Source organism: Callospermophilus lateralis, chromosome 11, assembly GCF_048772815.1.
Source record: "Callospermophilus lateralis isolate mCalLat2 chromosome 11, mCalLat2.hap1, whole genome shotgun sequence".
Taxonomy (NCBI): Eukaryota; Metazoa; Chordata; class Mammalia; order Rodentia; family Sciuridae; genus Callospermophilus; species Callospermophilus lateralis.
In genome coordinates, this window is record NC_135315.1 from 42829134 (window position 1) to 42849651 (window position 20518).

General features: G+C 50.3%; 1 protein-coding gene across 4 annotated transcripts; it reads left to right on the plus strand.

Annotated features, from left to right (window-relative positions):
• The first annotated feature begins 709 nt into the window (after positions 1-709).
• Positions 710-20511, plus strand: Ankrd13b (ankyrin repeat domain 13B). Of its 4 annotated transcripts, none has more exons than XM_076870091.1 (15): positions 710-937; positions 13678-13813; positions 13922-14046; positions 14133-14178; positions 14811-14954; positions 15045-15234; positions 15314-15380; positions 16329-16410; positions 17366-17430; positions 17661-17791; positions 17903-18060; positions 18178-18330; positions 18451-18614; positions 18683-18759; positions 19095-20511. In XM_076870091.1, the coding sequence occupies exons 1-15, from the start codon at positions 824-826 to the stop codon at positions 19360-19362; spliced, it is 1920 nt and encodes a 639-aa protein (XP_076726206.1). In that variant the 5' UTR covers positions 710-823; the 3' UTR covers positions 19363-20511. The 4 variants fall into 4 exon arrangements, with proteins under 4 accessions (XP_076726206.1, XP_076726207.1, XP_076726209.1 ...); XM_076870092.1 differs by having other exon boundaries at positions 19134-20511; XM_076870094.1 differs by having other exon boundaries at positions 18451-18600; positions 19134-19204.
• The last annotated feature ends 7 nt before the right edge of the window (positions 20512-20518 follow it).

Here is a 20518-nt window from a genome sequence, read left to right on the forward strand (position 1 = left end):
GCCCTGGGACCCGTACAGGATTCTGAAGGCCACACCTCCCTCCGGCCCCCAAATGGTCATGTGGCCTGTAGCCCCCTCCCTCTCTAGTAAAAGGCAAAATGCCAGCGGGAAGAGGCGTGCCCCAGCCCACCCGGCGTCAGGGCAGTGCCTCAGTTTCGCCAGGCCCGACTCCCTGCCTACTCTCTTAGGGAGTCGGGACAGTGCGAGACCCTCTCTGGTCACCCGCCACGCTCGGTTCCCCGAGACGGACTACAAGCCCCATGATGCCGCGGGGCCGAGCTGTAACAAGCTCTGCCCCGGGCACCCGGGTCCCCTCCTCTCTCCCGCTAGTCCCTGCATCCCTTGCCGGCCGCTCGGGCTGAGCGCCGGGCTATGCGGCTGCGGGGAGCCGGAGGCTGCGGGCGCGCGTCCCTGCGGCGGCGGCGGCGGCGGCGTCTTCGGGGCCCGCGCCCCGTGCGCCCCCGCTGCGGGCGCCTGCTCCCTCCGCGGAGCGGAGTCTTTGTGTGCGGGGGTGTGGGAGGCGACGCGCGAGTCCGCGCCGCGCCGCCGAGTGCCCGCTCCCTCCCAGGGCGGGTGGGGGCCTCTCCGCGCCGCCAGTCGCCGCCGCCGCCCCGCGAGGACGCCGGCCGCCCGCGCCGCCCGCACCGCGCCGGGCGCGTCGCCCCCGCCCGCTGCCGCCGCCGCCGCCGCCGCTCGCACATGCCCGAGCCTCAGCCCTGCGAGCAGGCAGCGCCGGCCGCCCGCCTCGCGGCCCCGGGCCCGCACTCCGGCGCCGTCCCTCCTCCCCGGCTGGGCGCCGCGGCCCCGGCATGAGGAGCGGGCGATGATCCCTGCCAACGCCTCCACCAGGAAGGGGCCCGAGGGCAAGTACCCGCTGCACTACCTCGTGTGGCACAACCGCCACCGTGAGCTGGAGAAAGAGGTCCGCGCGGGCCAGGTAGGAGCGCCGTCGGGGCGTCGCGGGGACCCCACAGCCCGACACGCCCGTCCGACGTGGGGAGGGGGCGCGGCGCCAGCTGTCCCGCCTCCCCGGCGAGTTTGCAGCGCTTCTTTGTTTGCAGCCGCGGCTTTTGTGCTTGTTGACCAGGAGACGGTGATGGTAGCGGCCCCCGCCCGCTCCCCTCCTGCTGGGACAGGCGGCCCACACGAGTTCCGGGCCCTCCCAGATTGGGGTAGGGGACACTGTACCCCTTCTTAGTCGGGGCAGTGAGGGCTGCGGGGAGGGACTGACGGCTCTGTGTTCCTTGTGGTGAAAGAGCCATCCAGGCTCGCGTGAGCCGCGACACCTCCGCGTGAGTGAGTGGAGGTGGGAAACGCCTGAGTGGGATGGGGGCCACAGGTCAGGGGATAGGTTGTGTGACATCCCAGCCCCACCCAGGGCCCTCTTCTTTCCTGTGTGCTTTCTCTGTTCGCTCAGACAGGGCAGAGCCTTCGACCTTAGCCAAAGCTCAGGAATGGGAGTGGAGAAGGACCCTCCTGGGAGGCCTCCAAGGACCTTGTCCAGGTGCTGAAAGGCGCTCTCCTGCCCTCTGGTGCTGGGGCTTGTTTTTTAAGCTAGGGGACAGTGGCCTCAGGAAAAACTTGAAGTTCTGCCCAGAGAATAGACTCCTTGGTTCTTACTGTCAGTGAGGACCAATGGATTAGCCAGCTTGGAGGTGTGCAGTGGCCTCCAAGAAGACAGGTGAAAGGGTGGGGTCTCCTGGTTATTTTGAGGGTGTACCGGCAATTGAGCTAGGGGCACATAACCACTGAGCCACATCCCCAGACCTTTTAAAAAATATTGTATTTAAAGACAGGGTCTAAGTTGCTTAGGGCCTTGCTAAGTTGCAGAGGCTGGCTTTGAACTTGAGATCCTCCTGCTCTAGCCTCCTGAGCCACTGGCACCGGCCCTGGCTTCCCGGCCATACTTTAGGTCAAAGGTAGGAATAGATCACAGATAGTCTATAATTCTTTCTTTAGCACTTAGGCCACAGGTAGGGACTTATGGTGCAGAAGACCTACCTTAAGTGGGGAGCAGTGACCAGAGCTGGGTACAGCTTGCCCTGGGTGTCTCAGGTTAAGACCTCTAGACTTGGTTGGGTCTGAGACTCTGGGGTGGTTGGCTGGGAGTAGTTAGTTTAGGAGTTGCCCACAGTGCAGGTCTATCTTCGGAAGGCCACTTCTTGAGCCATGGAAGTTCAGTGTGAGGAGCTGTCCAATTCCCAAGGAAAGAGTTGAAGATTGGACATCAGACTGAGCCAGGGGAGGTTCAGACTATCCTAGAAGTTCCTCCCTGAACCCCCAGGCATCCAGCTGTGCATGGTAGTCCCAATCAATAGTAGGGTGACCTGGGTTTGAAAACTTCTGGGCTAGGCCAAGTGTTTACTTCCATCTTCCTTCATTTATTTATCTTGGTGGGGATTGAACCCAGGAGTACTTAACCACTGAGCCACATCCCCAAACCTTTTATTTTAAGACAGTCTTACTAAGTTATTTAGGTTCTCACCAAGTCTCTGGCTTTGAACTTGGAATTCTCCTGCCTCAGTCTTCCAAGCCGCTGGGATTACAGACACCAGGCTACTTCCTTTCTACCTCTGTTTACACTAGAAGTCTCCAAGTTGTCCCTCAGCCTGGGTGCTTTATTTATTTTATGGTATTCAGCCATAAGAGGCCTGGTAGAGTACCCTGGGCAAACAATGATGTGCCTGCCTTCAAGGAGCCTGGGTTCTGGGGAGGCATGTGTGGACAGGCGATTACAGTTCAAAGTGCAAGATGCTCAAACACAGACTCTCTAGTCCGCTGGCTCTTCTTTGTTTTTCTCCCGAGGGCAAAAGAAGCCCCCGACAGAAGTTATAACTGGAGGGATTTAAACGTGATCTGAGAGGAATTTTCTGGAGGTCCAAGGATTATTAGACTGCAGGCTAGAGACTGAATCTCTAGAATTTCTCAATACTACTTCCTTGCCCCAGGGACAAGGAAGAATTCCTGTAGACTGGAGAGAGGCTGAATGCCCTGGAAGAAAGGACTTTTTCACTGTTGATAGTTCTGAAGTCAGCAGCCATCTTGCTAGAGAGGCTGGGCGGGGAGCACAAGGCTTGGGGCTGCTGAGTGTATCCACTTCCACTCTCTCAGGCTGCCATAGAAAACTGGTACCAGGTTCACCCCTATGCCCTCCCAGATGAGTTAACATCTCCTTGAAACAGACATCACCTGCCCTGCTCTCAATCCAGGCCAGGGAAATATGGGGCATAGTTGAGATTAACCCTTGTTCAACAGTAGAGAAGCCAGAGGGGCATCAGTCAGCCTGGGTGGGAGAGCTCCTGGCTACACTGCAATTCTAAGACTGGCCCAGAGTGATGCTTGTATGTAAATGTGCACTGTCTTGTCTTCAGGGCAATAGACACTGTTTTCTGCAGGGGACAGACCTGGGAGTGAGCCACCTAATACCATGATGAAAATCATGTAGTCTCTTGGCATCCCAGCTGGGGGGTCACTGACCTCTGGTCCCCCTGGGGCCAGCCACCATAGGAAACAGCCAGGCTTCCCTAAAGCACTTGGTTGTTGGGTTTCCCTGATCTTCACTTGGCACAGCTGCCTCTGTCTCACTCTAAGAAAGCCCTGCAGAGGCCCTCCCATGGGCAAGCTTGGCAATGCTGGCTGGCTGAGGAGGGGAGAGCCTTCAGAGTAGGTTCATGGGCTTTGCTCAGCCCCCTGGTAGCTCTTCTGGGAGTGGTAGGCAGATAAGAGATGCTGGGGTAAAGGGAAAGGGCCTAGTTGGCACCCTACAGTAGTTGCTGGGTATCCTGCCAGGTTAGGAGGGGTAGCTGGTTGTAGTCAGAGAATGTGCCAGTTCCCCCTTGCCTGACACAGCCCCGAGGTTGGCACAGCCAGCTGGGCACAGCCCTGGTTCTGGAGTCACGAGTCCGCTGTGTTCCCTGGGGGTGAGGGAGTAGGGGTTAGACTGCACATTTCCCTGTGGGAGGCGACGTGCAGGGAAGGCCTGGAGAGCAGGATTCTTCTCCTGGCAACAGGGACAGATTGTGGTCCAGTGAAACATTTTCTTCTTCCTGGGGCTGCCTCTGCCACAGTCCTTCCTGCTTTCCCTGTTAATCCTTCTCACCTAGGGTCAGGCTAGGTGAGGTTGTGGTGGAGATGGGGGTGGGGGTGGCACCAGGAATCTCAGATGCTGCCTTACTAAAAGTACTGGTTGTTTCCAGGACCTTAGGGAGCACCTACAACCCCTCTTTGCCCTAAAGTGGGCAGTCCGGGGTGTGGGGTATCACCACAGCTGGTGAGCTAGGATGTTTAGGAGAGGGAGCCACAAATCCCAGAAAACAAAAATCAATGTGTTCTGGGATGAGGGGAGCAGCTGCCCAGGGAGGGAAGAGCTGGAGAGTCAGCACTGTCCCCAGCTGCCCAGAGCCTCCTACACAACCTGAGCATGCTCCCTTCTCATGCTGCCCTTTGAGAGAGCTCAGACATGCCTGTCCCTAACCGTGTGTCTGGTGGTAGAGCTTAGAAGCAATAGCCAGATCAAACTCCAGCTGTCTTCCCTCCGGCTGGGAAGGGGACAGAGGCTGGGCAGGCAAGGCTTCACACACAACTCTGGGCCCGTTTTCTCCAGCAACCAGGCTTAGTCTATACATTTGGTGTGTGCTTTTAAGGTTTCACTTGACAAAAGGATTTTGCCAAAGCTAAAAGAGTTTGAAAAATATCCTGCTAGTGCATGTGGGTGTGAGAGGTGTTTAGTACAGATATTCTGGCAATGAACATGTGTGTTGTATTATACATGAGTAGATGCCTGCAGAGCCAGAAGGCAACTGCACACTCATGTGCTTGTACATTTAGGGGTACACAGGTACTACGTGTGGAAACAGAAGTATGTAGGAGTATGTGTGTGCGCATGTGTGCTCCTTCCTGAGTGGAGACAGGGAGGCTTGTGTTTCCATATGGTACCTATGCACACTAGTGTGTGTGTACTCATGTGTGCTCCTTCCTGAGTGGAGGCAGGGAGGCTTTCTTCCCAGAGAGCCACAGCCCCAATCTCCAAAGATACCAGCTTTGACTCCAACTGAGGTCTGTCAGGGAGAGGAGTTTCTATTCTCTTGGTGGGGAGGGCTGGGTGTTGGGTTTCATGGGAAACCTTTTCATTCCAGAAATTAAACTGCTGTAGGCCTTTGCTGAGGAGATTAATAAATTCTCCCACTTGGGCTGCAGGCCCTGCTCTGGGCAGGTGGGGGAGCTGCTTTGGAGCCTGGCTGGGTGTATGGCATCCACATTGACTCTGGGGAAGGCTGCTGGAAACACCCCTGAAAAGTAGGGGCATGCTGAGACCAACCTGGCAGGCTACACCAACCTCTCCCTATGACCTGGAGCTGAGGCACCTGACAGGGAGGATATGCAGCATCTGGGGCCCTGGGGCTGGGCAGGGTGCCCCGCCAGCTCCTTGGGGCCTTGTTAGCAGCATCAGTAGCATCTGGGGCAGGGAAGGGCTGGGGGAGGTCCTTGTGGCTCAGTTCTAGTGCCATGGGGATGCCACCTCCTGATTTCCTCAGCCAGATAAGGGTTTGTGGATCCTCCTCCAATCTCATCTGAGGGCTCCGGACCCCACCAAGGTTGGGACTTGGGGTGGGGGGTGTCCAGCTCACTCCAGGACAGGCAAAGAGCTCACTTCTCTGTGAGGAGCCGTTACAGAGGAGCTGCAGGGGGCCTCTCACATCTCCAAGCCCTAGCTCAGAAGTTGAGACACCTATTTTTCAATTTCCCAGTGTTTTTCAAAGTGAAGAAATGCCAACACAGGTTACAAAAAATGATATAATTTAATTATTTAAAATGTCTTATTTTTGACAAAGGAGTCTAACTATTATTATTAAACACCAGTTTCATATTCATATTCTAAAATATTTAGCTGTTGCTAGAAGGCTTCTAATGAGAAACAGCCTTCCTTACTCCATAACTCCCCATCTCCCAATCTCATTCCCCAGAGGCAACCACTTTGAACTCTGGGTTCTTCTGTTATTTGTCTCCATATTTATAAGCAATATATGACAACAACTCTCTCTTGATTTATCACCTTTACACTTTATTACCTTCCATTGCTTGTGCCCCTCCAATATAGTCAACTATGAATATAACACATTTGTTAAACACCAGTTTCACCAGATGTGGTATTGCATGCCTGTAATCCCAGCGGCTTGGGAGTCTTAGGCAGGAGGATCACAAGTTCCAAGCCAGCCTCGGCAACTTAGCAAAGCCCTAAGCAACTTAGAGAGACCCTGTCTCAAAATAAAAAATAAAAAGGGCTGGGGATGTGGCTCAGTGGTTAAGCTCCCCTGGGTTCAATCCCTGGTACAAAAACATAAACAGTTGCTTGTCGGGTGCTGTCTCGGGGCTGGGAAGCTAACAGCGAACAAAACAGAAAGCACCTCTGCCTTCCATTCTAGGTGAGGGAGACAATGAAAAAGTAAATAAGCATGGGATGTTGGCAGAAAACTAGATCAGAATAAGGGACAGTCGATAGATAAGTAGCAACTGTCATCTCAGATTTTCAGGGCAAACTAATCTAAGGAGGTGACATTTGGGCAGCAACCTGGAGTGAGGGAGAGAGCTTTGTGATTCTCTAGGTGGCTCATCCTGTTTGTGTTGCTGCAGCAGAATACCTGATGAGCTGGGGCTATAACTCAAGGACTTCATTGCCCAGCATGCATTAGGCCCTGTGTTCCATCCCCAGCACCAACAAAACAAAACAACTCTCCCACATAGTTGAGAGCTAGTATATTACAAGGAAAAGAGGTTTATTTGGCTCATGATGCTGGTGGCTGAAAATTTCCAACAGCATGGTGCCAGCATCTGCTCCAGGCCCCCAGCTGTGTCACAGTGTCATGGGTGAGCATGCATGCACAGAAGGAACACGTGGGAGAAAGTGGAAACAAGGGAGCCAAGAAGGCGAGAAAGGTGTGGGGCCAGTTGCCCAGGCCTAGAATCCCAGCCAATGTAATCCTAGCTAATCTGAAGACTGAGGAAGAATCTTCAATTTAGCCAGATTGTGTCTCAAAATAAAAAAATAAAAATGGGTGGGTGTGTAGATCAGTGGTAGATCTACATCCAGGTTCAATCCCCAGAACTAAAATTTTAAAAAGGCAGAAAGCTAAACTCACTTTCTAAACAACCTGTTCTTGTGGAAATAATTCAGCCCTTCCAGATCTAATCTGTCCTTATGAGAGGGTATTAAAACTTTCCCAGGATGGAGTCCCCATGACCAGATAACTGCCCACTAGGCCCCTTAAAGATCCACCACTGAACATTGGCCACACTGGGACCAAGCTTCAAGCTTCCAGCTGTGAACCCTGGGGAGACAGCACTAAGGTGTGCAGGAGGCTGTTCCAGGGAAGGCTGGGGGCAGGAGTGGAGTGTCAGCAGGAGAGCAAGTGGGTTTCAAGAGAAATCCAGGGCTGTTGGATTCTGTGCTAAACAGAATGGGAAGCCACTGGAAGGATTTGAGCTGAAGTGCCTCAGGACCCGAGTGACATTTCCCTTTGACTGCCATGGGGATGTGGAGACAAGGATGGGCAAAGAGACCAATGAGGGGGCTACGAGGCTGCCCCAGGAGAGCCGTGGTGGCTGCTAGCATCACTTTCGCTTGACAGTGATGAAACTGAGAGGTCTCTAGATGGGTTTGAAAGTAGAGCCCGCCCACAGGTTCTGCTGATGGATTCGATGTGGAAGGTGAAGGAGACAGAAGACATGAAGACAGTTGCCACAGTGTTCTGGAGGAGCTGAGGATGTAGTTGGTGGCAGAACGTGTGCTTAGTGTTTTTTAAGCTGAAGGTAATAGAGTTAAGGTACTGTTTAGCATGTTGGAGGGGCACACGCAGCTATCCAGAAATGAAAAAGGCTAGGGAAGGTGAAGAAAGGCACTTCCGGAGTGAAGAAGGCGAGGGAAAGAGCAGAAGTTGTGGGAGGCGTGGATGTTTCATTTCATTTCATTTTGTGAATTCAAGGATCTTATTTTTCTGAGGTGTAAATTACTGTTTTCCAGCTGAGCATGGTGGCACATGCTAATCCCAGGGACTAGGGAGGCTGAAGCAGGAGGAGCCAAAGTTCGCCTGAGCAACACAGTGATACTCTGTCTCAAAAGAAAAAATAAATTAAAAGAGCTGAGGACATAGCTCAAGTGGTAGACCACCCCTGGGTTCATGTCCCAGTTCCACACACACAAAAATAAATAACAGTTTTCCTCCACAATAGTTTCTTTCACTTTCAGCATTGACAGTGTTCCCTCTTGGTTTTCAGCATCTATTTGTGTGTGTGCTTGATTTCATGATGGAGGCTTTCCTCCAGTGTCAGTTGCCTTTGGCTGCTGGGGCATATTTAAAAACGAGGGTGTGCATGGGTGCTACTGTAAGGTGATTGGGTGGCAAGCTGACTCACTCATTGTGGGACCAGCCACCTCTTCAGAGATCCTTAGGGAGTTTAGTTTGTCCAAAGAAGAATTTTCCAGTTTTCCCACTCTTGGAATTGGCAGGGTTGGGGGTGGCTGCAGCCTGGCTACCAGTAGCTCATAGGATCCAAGGCAAGGAAGGAAGGGGTTGGGGTCTCACTGTCACTGGTTTTCAGCTAGCTGCATGACTGCATCCTCTGCTGTAGCCAGTGTCCCTGAAGCCAGTATATCTCACATTTAGTTTCTATAGAGAATAAACCCCTTGGATTTTGTGTTGAGTAGGGGGTACCTTGCAGCTTCATGAGGTTGGAGAGGGCCCAGGGGCTTCTGAGTTTTAACCAGTCTCCAGTATTAAGCTCTGAGCCTCACCCCCCACTGCTGGCAGGTCTGATAACTCTCAGGGGTGTGTGTGGGGGAGGCCTAGTTTGCTATTCCCAGGGCTCCCCTCTGTGACTGCCTGGGATTTGGCTTCCTCTGCTCCCCTAAGTCAGTTGTGACACCTCAGCCTCATTCCATGTTCTAAAGATGTGCTGAAATTGTTCATCCCCTGACATCTCTTCTCTTTATTCTTGTGGGGTTTTAAATATTTTACTGACATTATTATACTTACAAATTTAACATTCTTGGCACTTTTCATTCCTTTGTATAGATCCAAGTTTCCATCTGGAATCATTTTCTTTCTACCTGAAGAACTCCCTTTAACATTTCCTGCACATTTGGTGATAAATTCTTTTCTTTTTTCTTTTAATACCAGAGATTAAACCCAGGAGTGCTTAACCACTGAGCCCCAGTTCCAGCCTTTTATTTATATACTTGAGACAGGGTCTCACAGCTCAGGGCCTTGCCAAGTTGCTGAGGCTGGCTTTGAACTTGTGATCCTCCTGCCTCAGCCTCTCAAGCTGATGGGATTACAGGCATGCACTACTGCACCTGGCTTGGCAATAAATTCTCTTAGCTTTTGTTTGTCTGCAAAAGTCTTTATTTCTTCTGTACTTTTGAAGAATATTTTCACTGGATATGGAATTCTGGGATGACTTGTTGCTCCCTGCCCAGCATTTTAAAGATTTCATTGCATCATCTTCTGGTTTGCAGTTTCTGGTGGGGAAATATGTATTATTTCCTATATTTGTTCTTTTTTTGGCGGGTGGGTACTGGTGATTGAACTCAGGGACACTTGACCACTGAACCACATCCCCAGCCCTATTTTTTTTAATATGTGTGTGTGTGTGTGTATACACACACACACACCCATATACATATATATATATAAACATACAAAATGTTAATTTTTTTTTAGTTGTAGTTGGACACAATACCTTTATTTTATTTATTTATTTGTATGTGGTGCTGAGGATCAAATCCAGCTCCTTGTATATGCTAGGCGAGTGCTCTACTGCTGAGCCACAACCCCAGCTCCTCACCCAGCCCTATTTTTTTAAAAAAATATTTTTTAGTTTTTATAGTTGGACACAATACCTTTATTTTATTTATGTATTTGGTTTTTTTTAAATTTTTAATATTTATTTTTTAGTTTTCGGCGGACACAACATCTTTGTTCGTATGTGGTGCTGAGGATCGAACCCGGGCCGCATGCATGCCAGGCGAGCGCGCTACCGCTTGAGCCACATCCCCAGTCCTATTTATGTATTTGTATGTGATACTGAGGATCAAACCCAGCGCCTTGAAGATGCTAGGCGAGCGCTCTACCGCTGAGCCCCAACCCCAGTGCCCCCTATCTCTATTTTGTATTTTATTTAGAGAAAGGGTCTCACTGAGTTGCTTAGGGCTCACTTTTTTGCTGAGGCTGGCTTTGAATTGAAGATCATCCTGCCTCATCCTCCTGAGCCACTGGGATTACAGGCACATGCCACCACACCTGGCTCTATATTTGTTCTTCTATACAGAAAGGATTTCATTTCTTTGAATTTCTTTTTGTCACTAGTTTTTTGCATTTGATTGTGATGTATTTTTCTTTGTGTTTATCTTGCTTGGGGTTCATTGAGATTCATGGCTCTGCACATTTGTTATTTGTCTCCACAACAAATTACCAGGAATTGGGTGGGATAAAACAACAAAATTTTATTCTCTCACAATTCTGGAGGTCAGAGTCCAAATCAAGGTGTTGGCAAGGCAGCCCTCCCCCAGAGTCTCTAGGGCTGACTACTTCTTTGTCTCATCAACCTTCTGGTGGCTCCAGGTGTTCCTTGGTGTGTCCCTGCATGACTCTGGTCTTTGCCTCTGACTGCACATAGCATTCTCTTCTCTCTTTGTCTTATAAAGACACTTATCACTGAATTTTGGAACCACCAGGACAATCCAGGGTGAACTCATCTTGAAATCCTTAGTATAATTACATCTACAAAGACCCTTTTCTCAAATAAGGGTCTTGAGGGTCAGGATATGATGTGGACATATCTTTGTAGGGGGCACTATTATTTAACTCCTATAATAGCTTTATCTGGAAAAAATTAGGCCACTGTTTCTTTAAATTATACTCTTATCCTGTCCCTTGGGACTCCAATCACACATTAGAATTCTTTTTTTTTTTTTTTTTTTTTTTAATTTAGAGACAGTTCTCACTGAGCTGCTTAGGGCCTCCCTAAATTGCTGAGGCTGTATTTGAATTTGTGATCCTCCTGCCTTAGCCTCCCAAGCTGCTGGGATTACAGGTGTGTATCACCACACCTAGCTCACACATTAGAATTCTTGATAGTGTCTCATAGATGACTGAGCCTTTTCAATGTTTTTTCACTTTTTTTTTTTTTTTAAGTCCAACTGTGCTTCAGTTTGGATGGTTCTATTGCTGTTTTCAAATTCACTGATTTTTTTTTTTTTAATCTTAAATGCCTAATCTGCTATTAATTAAAGCCAGGGACATTTTCATTTCAGATACTATATTTGTTCTCTCTAGATGGATTATTGAGTTCTTTTTGCTATCTCCTATTTCTCTCCTCATGAACATCTTGTTCGAATTTTTCCTTAAATTCTTGAGCATATTAAGTCATTATCTTTATCATTTCTATTGAATGATTTTTCTCCTGATTATGGGTCATGTTTTCCTACTTCTTGGCATAGCTAATTATTTTTAACTTGATGTTGGATGCGATAAATATCATGATGTTAAGCATCTGGATTTTGTTGTCTTCTCTTAAAGAGTGTTAGGCTTTGCTCTGTAGACCATGTAAATTATTTGCAAATGAGTTTGATCTTTTGAGGCTGTTTTATTTATTTATTTATTTTGGGGACATTGCGGATTTAACCCAGGAACACTTTACCTCTAAGCTATATCCCCAGGCTTTTCTATATTTGTTTTGTAATTGTTTTTTTAATTTTTTTTATTTAGAGCATTATATTTATACATGATACCTGGGTTCCTTTTGAAATAATTATACATTCAAGAATTTGATTTCAATCCTCATCCCCTTTTCTTTCTCCTGTATTCCATTTATCTTCCTTTCACACTTTATTTTTTTTATTTATTGGCATTTTTTATAGATATATAAAGGAGATATTCCCTTTGGCTCACTTATATCTGTATATAACATAATTCTGTTAGATTTGTTCTCTATTTTTTCCCTATCCCTTCCTTCTTGTCTTTTATTTCTCTCTCTCTACTGATCTTCTCTATATCATTATGATGTCTATTTTTTATTTTGAGACAAGGTCTCATTTAAGTTGCCGAGGCTGACCTCAAACTTTCCATCCTCCTGCCTCAGCTTCCTGAGTCATTGGCATTATAGCCGTGTCTCCTGTGCTTGGCTGAGACTGTTTTAATCTGTTATGGGCGTCTCGTGAGCCTTTTCTCTAGGTATAGTTTAGCCCTACTACTAAGGCATAATACATCTACCCCAGAAGTGTTTATTTTCTATTGAAAATGCTGGGTGTTCAACAAAGAATCTCAACTCTAGCAGGTTGGAGCTTGAATGTCTCTCTGCCGGTGGTGAGGTCTGAGAACTGAATCCATTGCTTTTTTTTTTGCACAAACTCATTTTAGTTTTACTGGACACATGTGAACTTTAGTATTCAGCAAAGAGTCAAAAGGACTCCTGTACAGAGGAGGCTTTTTTGTTTTCTCGAGGTCCATTCCTTTTCACAACTCTGCCTTGAAGCTTCTAGCTACCTCGGCCTCCCTGAACTCCTGTCTCCTCAACTCAGTGAGACCACCAAGCTCTGCTGGGGATTCCCCTCTCTGAACTGTAGTCTGGATTGTTCCTTTAGGCAGAAATCCAAGGAAATCACAGGGCTCACTTAGTTTCTCTTATCTCAGGGATTCTATTCCTAGACTACCTGTTGCCTGTCTGGAAAACAATAATTTCATAAACACACTTCTTCCCCCACCCTGCCCCAGAATTGAACCCAGGACTTTGTGCTTGCTAGACAAATGCTGTACCACTGAGTTACATCCCCAGCCTCTTTTGAGACAGGGTCTTACTAAGTCACCCTGGCTGGTATTGAACCTGTGATCCTCCTGCCTTCAGCCTACTGAGTAGCTGGGATTATAGACAAGCTCCTCTGTGCTCCACTTTATTTAAATTATCATGATTGGAATAGAAACTTTTACTGGCATTTTAATCAGGTTTTGGGAAGGAAAGGGGTTACATGCACATGATCAGTTCACTGTATTTAACTACAAGTCCTAGATTCCTAAGATATATTTAAATTTATGTTTAACAAACATATGCTTTTCTCATACAATAAAAATCTCATGCAATGTAACCATGCTGTTCACAAAATAATATGATTTATGCAAAATGTTAATACATCGTGTCCCACAGGCACAGAACATGGCTTTGAAATTGTGCTATGAATATGTTTTCATGACTCAGTGTATTACTGTACTTGTTTATAAACTTCCACTCAGTAATATTAGTAATGTAAACTGAAGGTGTGGTCTGGGACCCCTAGGATGGGTCCAGCCTTAGGAGCCCTCATGGCCAAAGCCTTTCTGGACCACCCTTCATTGTCTGGCTTACTCTTTGCAGACAGCTCACACAGCTTAGAGGAGGAAACCCAGCCAGGGGCCAAGGTGCAGAGGAAGGGAGGAAGGCCCTCCTTCTCCCTTTCCTTAAGTTAATTTCTGCCCTGTCTCCTAAGTCCCCCTCCATTCACCTGGTACCAGCTCATCATATCAGTCTTTCCCATGGCCTTGTGAGGTGGCCAAAGTGGCAGAGCCAGAGGGTCACTCCTGCTTAGTAGCTGCTGGGCTCAGGTTAGCTGCTTTAGAGGTGACCAGGGCTACACTTCAACATCTTCTCCAGGTGGACATTGAGCAGCTGGATCCCCGTGGTCGGACTCCTCTGCACCTGGCCACTACACTGGGGCACCTGGAGTGTGCCCGTGTGCTCCTGGCGCACGGCGCAGATGTGGGCAGGGAGAATCGCAGCGGCTGGACAGGTGGGTACCCCTGCTCACCCCACTGCACGGCCAGGGTCTCCCCAGCATCAGGTACTCACCTCAGGTTGGCTAACAGGTCCTGCTCTGTGACACTGCCTCTCCTTCCAGTGCTTCAGGAGGCTGTAAGTACCCGGGACCTGGAGCTGGTACAGCTGGTGCTGCGGTACCGGGACTACCAGCGGGTGGTAAAGAGGTTGGCGGGCATCCCTGTGCTCCTGGAGAAGCTGCGCAAAGTAAGGCCTAGCCTCCCGGCTCCCGACCAGAGCCCTTGTGCCCTGTTTCTAGTGCCAGCTTATCCACTCTCTTTTTCATCCTCTAGGCCCAGGACTTCTACGTGGAGATGAAATGGGAGTTCACTAGCTGGGGTAAGAAGGGCTGAGCGGGGCCCTCTCTGACTTTGGGGCTTTTGCACTTGCTGTCTGCGTGCCTGGAGCGTTGTCCCAGGGCTTTTCATGGGACTCCTTCTGGTTCTTCAGCTCTCAGCTCAATGCTGCCTCCTCAGCTAGGTCTTTCCAGACTGCTCCACATAGGCTTGCTTCCACTACTGTTTCTTTCATTCTGTACTGATTTGCTCATTTGTTTATTACCTGTCACCCCTTGCTAGAAGGTAAGCTCCAAGAGGGCAGGAGTCCTATCTTATTCAATGTTGTATCCCCAGTGACTGGAATAATGCCTGGCATATAGTAGGTATTCAATAAATATTTGTTGAAAGAATGAATGAGAGGTTGAGCAAATGAATTAACACACAGTAGATACTAGAGACTTAGTGGTGTCTGAGACACGCCTGTTCCCAGCCTTAGGTTGCTCACATATGAAGAAGTGTGGTCTACATTTGTTGTGGTGGCTGGGGGTGGGGATTGGAGGAAGGGCTGCCCTCCCACCGGTTCCCTCACCCTTTCCTGGCCATAGCAATGACCCCAACTCCTGTGCCCTGAGCTGGCCCAGGCTGCATGGGCCAGACAAATTGAAGCTACCTCTGACCTCCACTTCCATCCAGTGCCCCTGGTGTCCAAGATCTGCCCTAGTGATACCTACAAAGTGTGGAAGAGCGGGCAGAACTTGAGGGTAGACACCACGCTCCTGGGCTTTGACCACATGACATGGCAGCGAGGGAACCGCAGCTTCGTCTTCAGGGGCCAAGGTCAGGCAGGCAGGAGGTGGGGAAGGGTGGAGAGGACAGGAGACAGCCCCATGCCACCCTGACCCCTCTGTGCTATTCCATGGCTGGCAGACACGAGTGCTGTGGTCATGGAGATTGATCATGACCGCCGGGTGGTGTACACAGAGACTCTGGCATTGGCTGGGCAGGACAGGGAGCTGCTGCTGGCTGCCGCCCAGCCCACAGAGGAGCAGGTGCTAAGCCGGCTCACCGCACCTGTGGTCACTACGCAGCTTGACACCAAGAACATCTCCTTTGAGAGGTGAGTGGGCATGGCCTTGGCCAGCCTAGAGCCAGACTGGTGCAGTGCTCACTTCACCTGGACCACTTTACTTCCCCAGGAATAAGACCGGCATCCTGGGCTGGCGCAGTGAGAAGACAGAGATGGTTAATGGGTATGAAGCCAAGGTAAGGCTGTAGCAGACTGGGCAGGGGTTTTCCTCAGCATGCTTCCCCAGCCTTGGAGGTTGCAGAGGCAATGCTGCAAGGAAGAAATGACAGTAGACTAACAGTCGTCTGATTATATTGGCATTTACTGAGCCACTTTGAGGCACTGGTCTGACATTTTATTTATTTATTTATTTTTAATTTTTTTTTTATTGTTTGTTCACAAGATTACAAAGCTCATGACATATCATCTTTCATAAATTTGATTCAAGTGGGTTATGAACTCCCATTTTTACCCCAAATACAAGTTGCAGAATCACCTCGGTTACACATCCACATTTTTACATAATACCATATTAATGACTGTTGTATTCTGCTACCTTTCCTAACCCCTACTATCCCGCCTCCCCTTCCCTCTCATCTTCCCTCTCTACCCCATCTGCTGTTGCTTAATTCTTGGTCTGACATTTTATATGACTGTATGGATATACACACACACACAAGTGCACACACATATACACGCATTTAATCCTGATCACAACCCTTTCAGGAAGGTATTGTTATTATCCCCATCTTACAAATGTTTCCTGAGCCCTTTCCATAGTATCCCATTTAATCTTTGCAATTCCATGAAGTAGGAATTATTAGCCATTTTATAATGAGGAAATGGAGGCTTAGAGTAGTTCAGTGACCATGTACAGTCATTGTATAACTAACAAATTGCAAAGCTGTAAGTTATAACTGCCTTTTATTGTCTAACTAGAATGTGACCTTTTATGGGGGCAGGAATTGTATCTGTCTTGATCACCACTGTATCCCTGATGCCCACTTTCATGGCTGACATATAATAGCTCCTCAAAAAATGTTTGTTGAATGAATAAGCGAATGAACAGTATCATATATTTGTTTAGAATTTCCTTGGGTGGTGGTTCTAGAACTGCCTCTGAGCCCTTGCCTTTCTTTCCTCAGGTATATGGGGCATCCAATGTAGAGCTCATCACTCGGACTCGGACAGAGCACCTTTCAGAACAGCACAAGGGCAAGGTCAAAGGTAATGGGGCCATGGCAGATGGAAGGAAGTGCTGTGGCACTAGAGGAATCAGTTCCCACTTCAGCACCTCCACTGGTATTCCCTCTGGCAGTCCAGCAAGAACCAGGCCGTTTTACTCAGGCAAATAGATTTCAGTTTCAGTCCCAACCTCTAATGATTGGTACAGCTGCCTAGGTACTGTTAGGAAGATTCTAAGGGCTCATTTGGGCTCAGTAAAAGACATCCTATAATTGATTACTAATATCTGTGCTGCATTTCAGAGGGAAGGGAAATGTTGCACATGCACAATTTATATATTTATATGGTAAAAAGTCAGGGGCTCTGCCATGATTTTGTGTGCCCATTGGTATCACATCTGATTCTTTGGGCATCAGCTAATCTGTTGCAGGTAGAAACACATAATACTTGCCACATAGGAGAACAAAATCATTAATGAAATCATTAATATGGAAGTACCTGAAGAGAAACACATGTACATACACCAAAGCTGCTTAACAAAGGGAGGTATATTACTGTCCTAGTATCACCAACATGGAGAGTGGCACTTTTGGAAGTTTCTCCTGGGCCCTATGCCTACTTTTATTATAGCTATGCTCTTGGTCTCTGCCCATGGAGTCCTCAACCACCTTTAGATAAAAGTACCTAAGTATGGGTGAGCAGTTCTCCCATCCCAGGAACCAGCCTTTTTCCTAGGTCTTCAATATTATCACTTTTTTTTTTTTTTTTTTTTTAAGAGGGAGAGAGAGAGAATTTTAATATTTATTTTTTAGTATTTGGCGGACACAACATCTTTGTCTATATGTGGTGCTGAGGATCGAACCCGGGGCGCACGCATGCCAGGCGAGCGAACTACCGCTTGAGCCACATCCCCAGCCCCTCAATATTATCACTTCTAATGAGATGTCCACATGTGTGCAGGGCTACAGTGTCCCCTGAGATACTGCATTTCTTGTAGGCTGTAAGACACCTCTGCAGTCCTTCCTGGGAATTGCTGAGCAGCATGGGGGTCCCCAAAATGGGGTGAGTGTGTGCCAGGGGTGTCACTGTGTGGAGGGGTGTGGATGTGGTTCAGGAGGAGGCTTGGGAGGTGTCCTGCCTATCATTGCCTATGTGGACCTTCCTTCCATAACGCCCAAGCCTATGTCAGTTCCACATTGGCAGCAGGGAGACCTGGGGTCTTTATGGTACCAACTGGCTGGTCTGGAATCAGGGACTGAGAAGGGTTCATGGCTCTTCCTCATGTGGAACAGACCCTGATCACTCAAACTCTGAGCCAAGCCAACCCTACTGCCATCACTGCAGAAGAATACTTCAACCCCAACTTTGAGCTTGGCAACCGGGACATGGGCCGGCCCATGGAACTGACCACCAAGACACAGAAGTGAGGACCCCGCTCCTGCTGGGGAGGGGTGGGCAGGGCTAGGGCTCCAGGAGGTGCTGGGGGGCCATGGCTTCCTGAAGCATCCCTCACCCCTTGGGATCTGGGGGGCAGGTTCAAGGCCAAGCTGTGGCTGTGTGAGGAGCATCCCCTGTCCCTGTGTGAGCAGGTGGCCCCCATCATTGACCTCATGGCTGTTAGCAATGCACTTTTCGCCAAGCTCCGGGACTTCATCACCCTGCGCCTGCCTCCTGGTTTCCCAGTGAAGATTGGTGAGACCCCCCCGCCATTTCCCCTTAGCCCTTTTGGAGGGGTGTGATGAGGTTAGAGGAGCTGGCCTGAGGTGTGAGGGTTTAGGTGGTGGCACCTGATGATTTCCTTATCCTCAGAAATCCCGATCTTCCACATTCTCAATGCCCGCATCACCTTTGGGAACCTCAATGGCTGTGATGAGCCTGTGCCATCGGTGCGAGGCAGCCCCAGCAGCGAGACCCCTTCCCCAGGCAGCGACTCCTCCAGTGTCAGCAGCTCCAGTTCCACAAGTGAGCCCTGCCCCTACCCTGGGTCTTCCCTTCTGACCTTGGCTTGCTTTCCTTCCCACTACACTGAGTTGTGCTGGAAGGGCCCAGACCCGTGTCTGACTCCAAGCTCCATGCCCCCAGCCTCCTGCCGCGGCTGTGAGATCTCCCCAGCATTATTCGAGGCCCCAAGAGGCTATAGCGTGCTGGGTGGCCAGCGGGAGGCAGCGACCCGCGATGATGATGATGACCTGCTCCAGTTTGCAATCCAGCAGAGCCTGCTTGAGGCGGGTAGTGAGTATGACCAGGTGCGTCCTGCTGCCTTGCCAGGCCATGCGTGTGCAGGGTTGCCCAGCTAAGAGGCTTTCCCCTCCAGGTCACCATCTGGGAGGCACTAACCAACAGCAAGCCAGGCACCCACCCCATGTCCTATGAGGGTCGCCGTCAGGACAGGTCAGTACCAGCTAGAACAAAGAGGGCTTGGAGACACCTGTCCTCTCCCCATCCCCCAACACCCACGCACAGGGTACACCATTACCCCTGATACTGGGCCCAGAGAACCAAGGTCCCCTCAGCAGGGCCCCTACCTGATAATTAAGATGGCGTCTACTACCACCCTTTCCCCGCATTTGGCGGGTGGGCAGTGCTCCGGTGGCAGGTGAAATCCAGGTCTCTGGGCATTCAGAACCTCACCAGACAGAATGTCGGGCTAGGATCTGCCATCACTGGATGGAGCCAGGGCAGCCCATAGCCTCGTGTCCCAGCGTCTCGGCCCGGTTTATGGGCAGGTACGCCAGAAGCGCTGGAGAAATCCTTCCGGTCCCCAGGAGCGCCCCGCCCACGCCTCAGCGCCAGCCCACGCCCCCAGCGCGGGTGCCCAGCCCTCGGCCCAGTCCGGGTCGGGGTTCCAGCGGCCACGTGTTCCGGAGCTACGATGAGCAGCTGCGGCTGGCAATGGAACTGTCAGCACAGGAGCAGGAGGAGAGGCGGCGGCGTGTGCGCCAGGAGGAGGAGGAGCTGGAGCGCATCCTGAGGCTCTCGCTGACTGAGCAGTAGCGCCCCTTGCTGGGCCCCTTGCCCACCCCACACGCTGCCCGATCTGGGAGAGAAAATGCCCAGGCCCCCCCTTGCCTAACTGAGGCTGGAGTCTGAAGTCTGGAGCCACCTCCTGGGGGCGGGGGGGTGAAGCAGTGCACCAGGAACTAGACAGGGAGGGGCTTGACATGGGTGCAGGGTAGCTTTCCAGCCAGGGAGGCAATGGGCATGGCCAGGTCCCCCTGCTTTGCTATATCCTGGCTCCTAATCCGTTCCTCTGGGCTCCAATCTGTTCAAGGGTGGAGCTAAGCGGTCCTGAAGGGGAGGTGAATCCTTAGAGGAGCAGTGTACCTCCCTGTCCCTTGCTCCTCCTGGCGGGTCCTCCTTTCTGCTCACTGACTCCTCTTTGGGTCACTGCCCCTGAAGCCTTTGCATCTCTGCTCTTCACCCTTGGGAGGCAGCGGAGCTCTCTGCGTGCTGTGTCGCTGCTTTGTCCCAGACACAAACCAGCACGTCAAGAGCCTAGCCCCTCCCTCACCCCGGCATTTCAGCGTCAAGTGCACTTAGCGGGGTGTCCGGCTCCCCCAGCCCCCCACACCCGTCCAGGGTCTCAGGGTGGTCCCAGCTTCGCCTTGGGCAGCATGAAGTTGAAGTCCCTATCCCCAAGGCACGTTTTTTTGTGATCAGGGAGTGTGTCCACGGTGGCCCCTTAGCCTAGGTGAGGCCGGACTCCCTCATGGTGCCTTGGAGAGCAGTAGGGGCGGGGGAGGGCACATTGGGCTGGGGGCAAGCACTAGACCCGACACAAAACTGGATATAAAGGGGTCGCCCAGGGCCCTAGCACCACCACCCATCCCTTCCCACCAGCTGCTGCTAGCCCTCTGTGGTTGTGCATCCCTATTGCCCCAATTCAGGGGCTGACTGTAAAACCCTTCATCCAATGGTGCTAACCCCCGGCTCTCCCCTGCCCCTCCTCACCCACCCAGAGAAGCACAGACCCCATCAGGGGAAGGGACCCACAGTACACCCTTGTCTCTGGTCTCTCTTGGACTGACCTTCCCTGACTCAGCCAGTGAGATTCAGGAGGACAGAAGAATAGAGCAACAAAGAGAAACTTTCTCCCATTCCCTTCCCTGATGCCAGGGGCACCAGACTGATTCTGAGGCACAAATAAAAG

Excerpts from the sequence above, each read along its gene's own strand:
- Ankrd13b (XM_076870091.1), top strand. The coding sequence starts at position 824 with ATGATCCCTGCCAACGCCTCCACCAGGAAGGGGCCCGAGGGCAAGTAC. Across the intron at positions 18,061-18,177 it reads TGGTTTCCCAGTGAAGATTG|AAATCCCGATCTTCCACATT; the intron begins GTGAGACCCCCC and ends CCTTATCCTCAG. Across the intron at positions 18,331-18,450 it reads CAGCAGCTCCAGTTCCACAA|CCTCCTGCCGCGGCTGTGAG; the intron begins GTGAGCCCTGCC and ends CCATGCCCCCAG.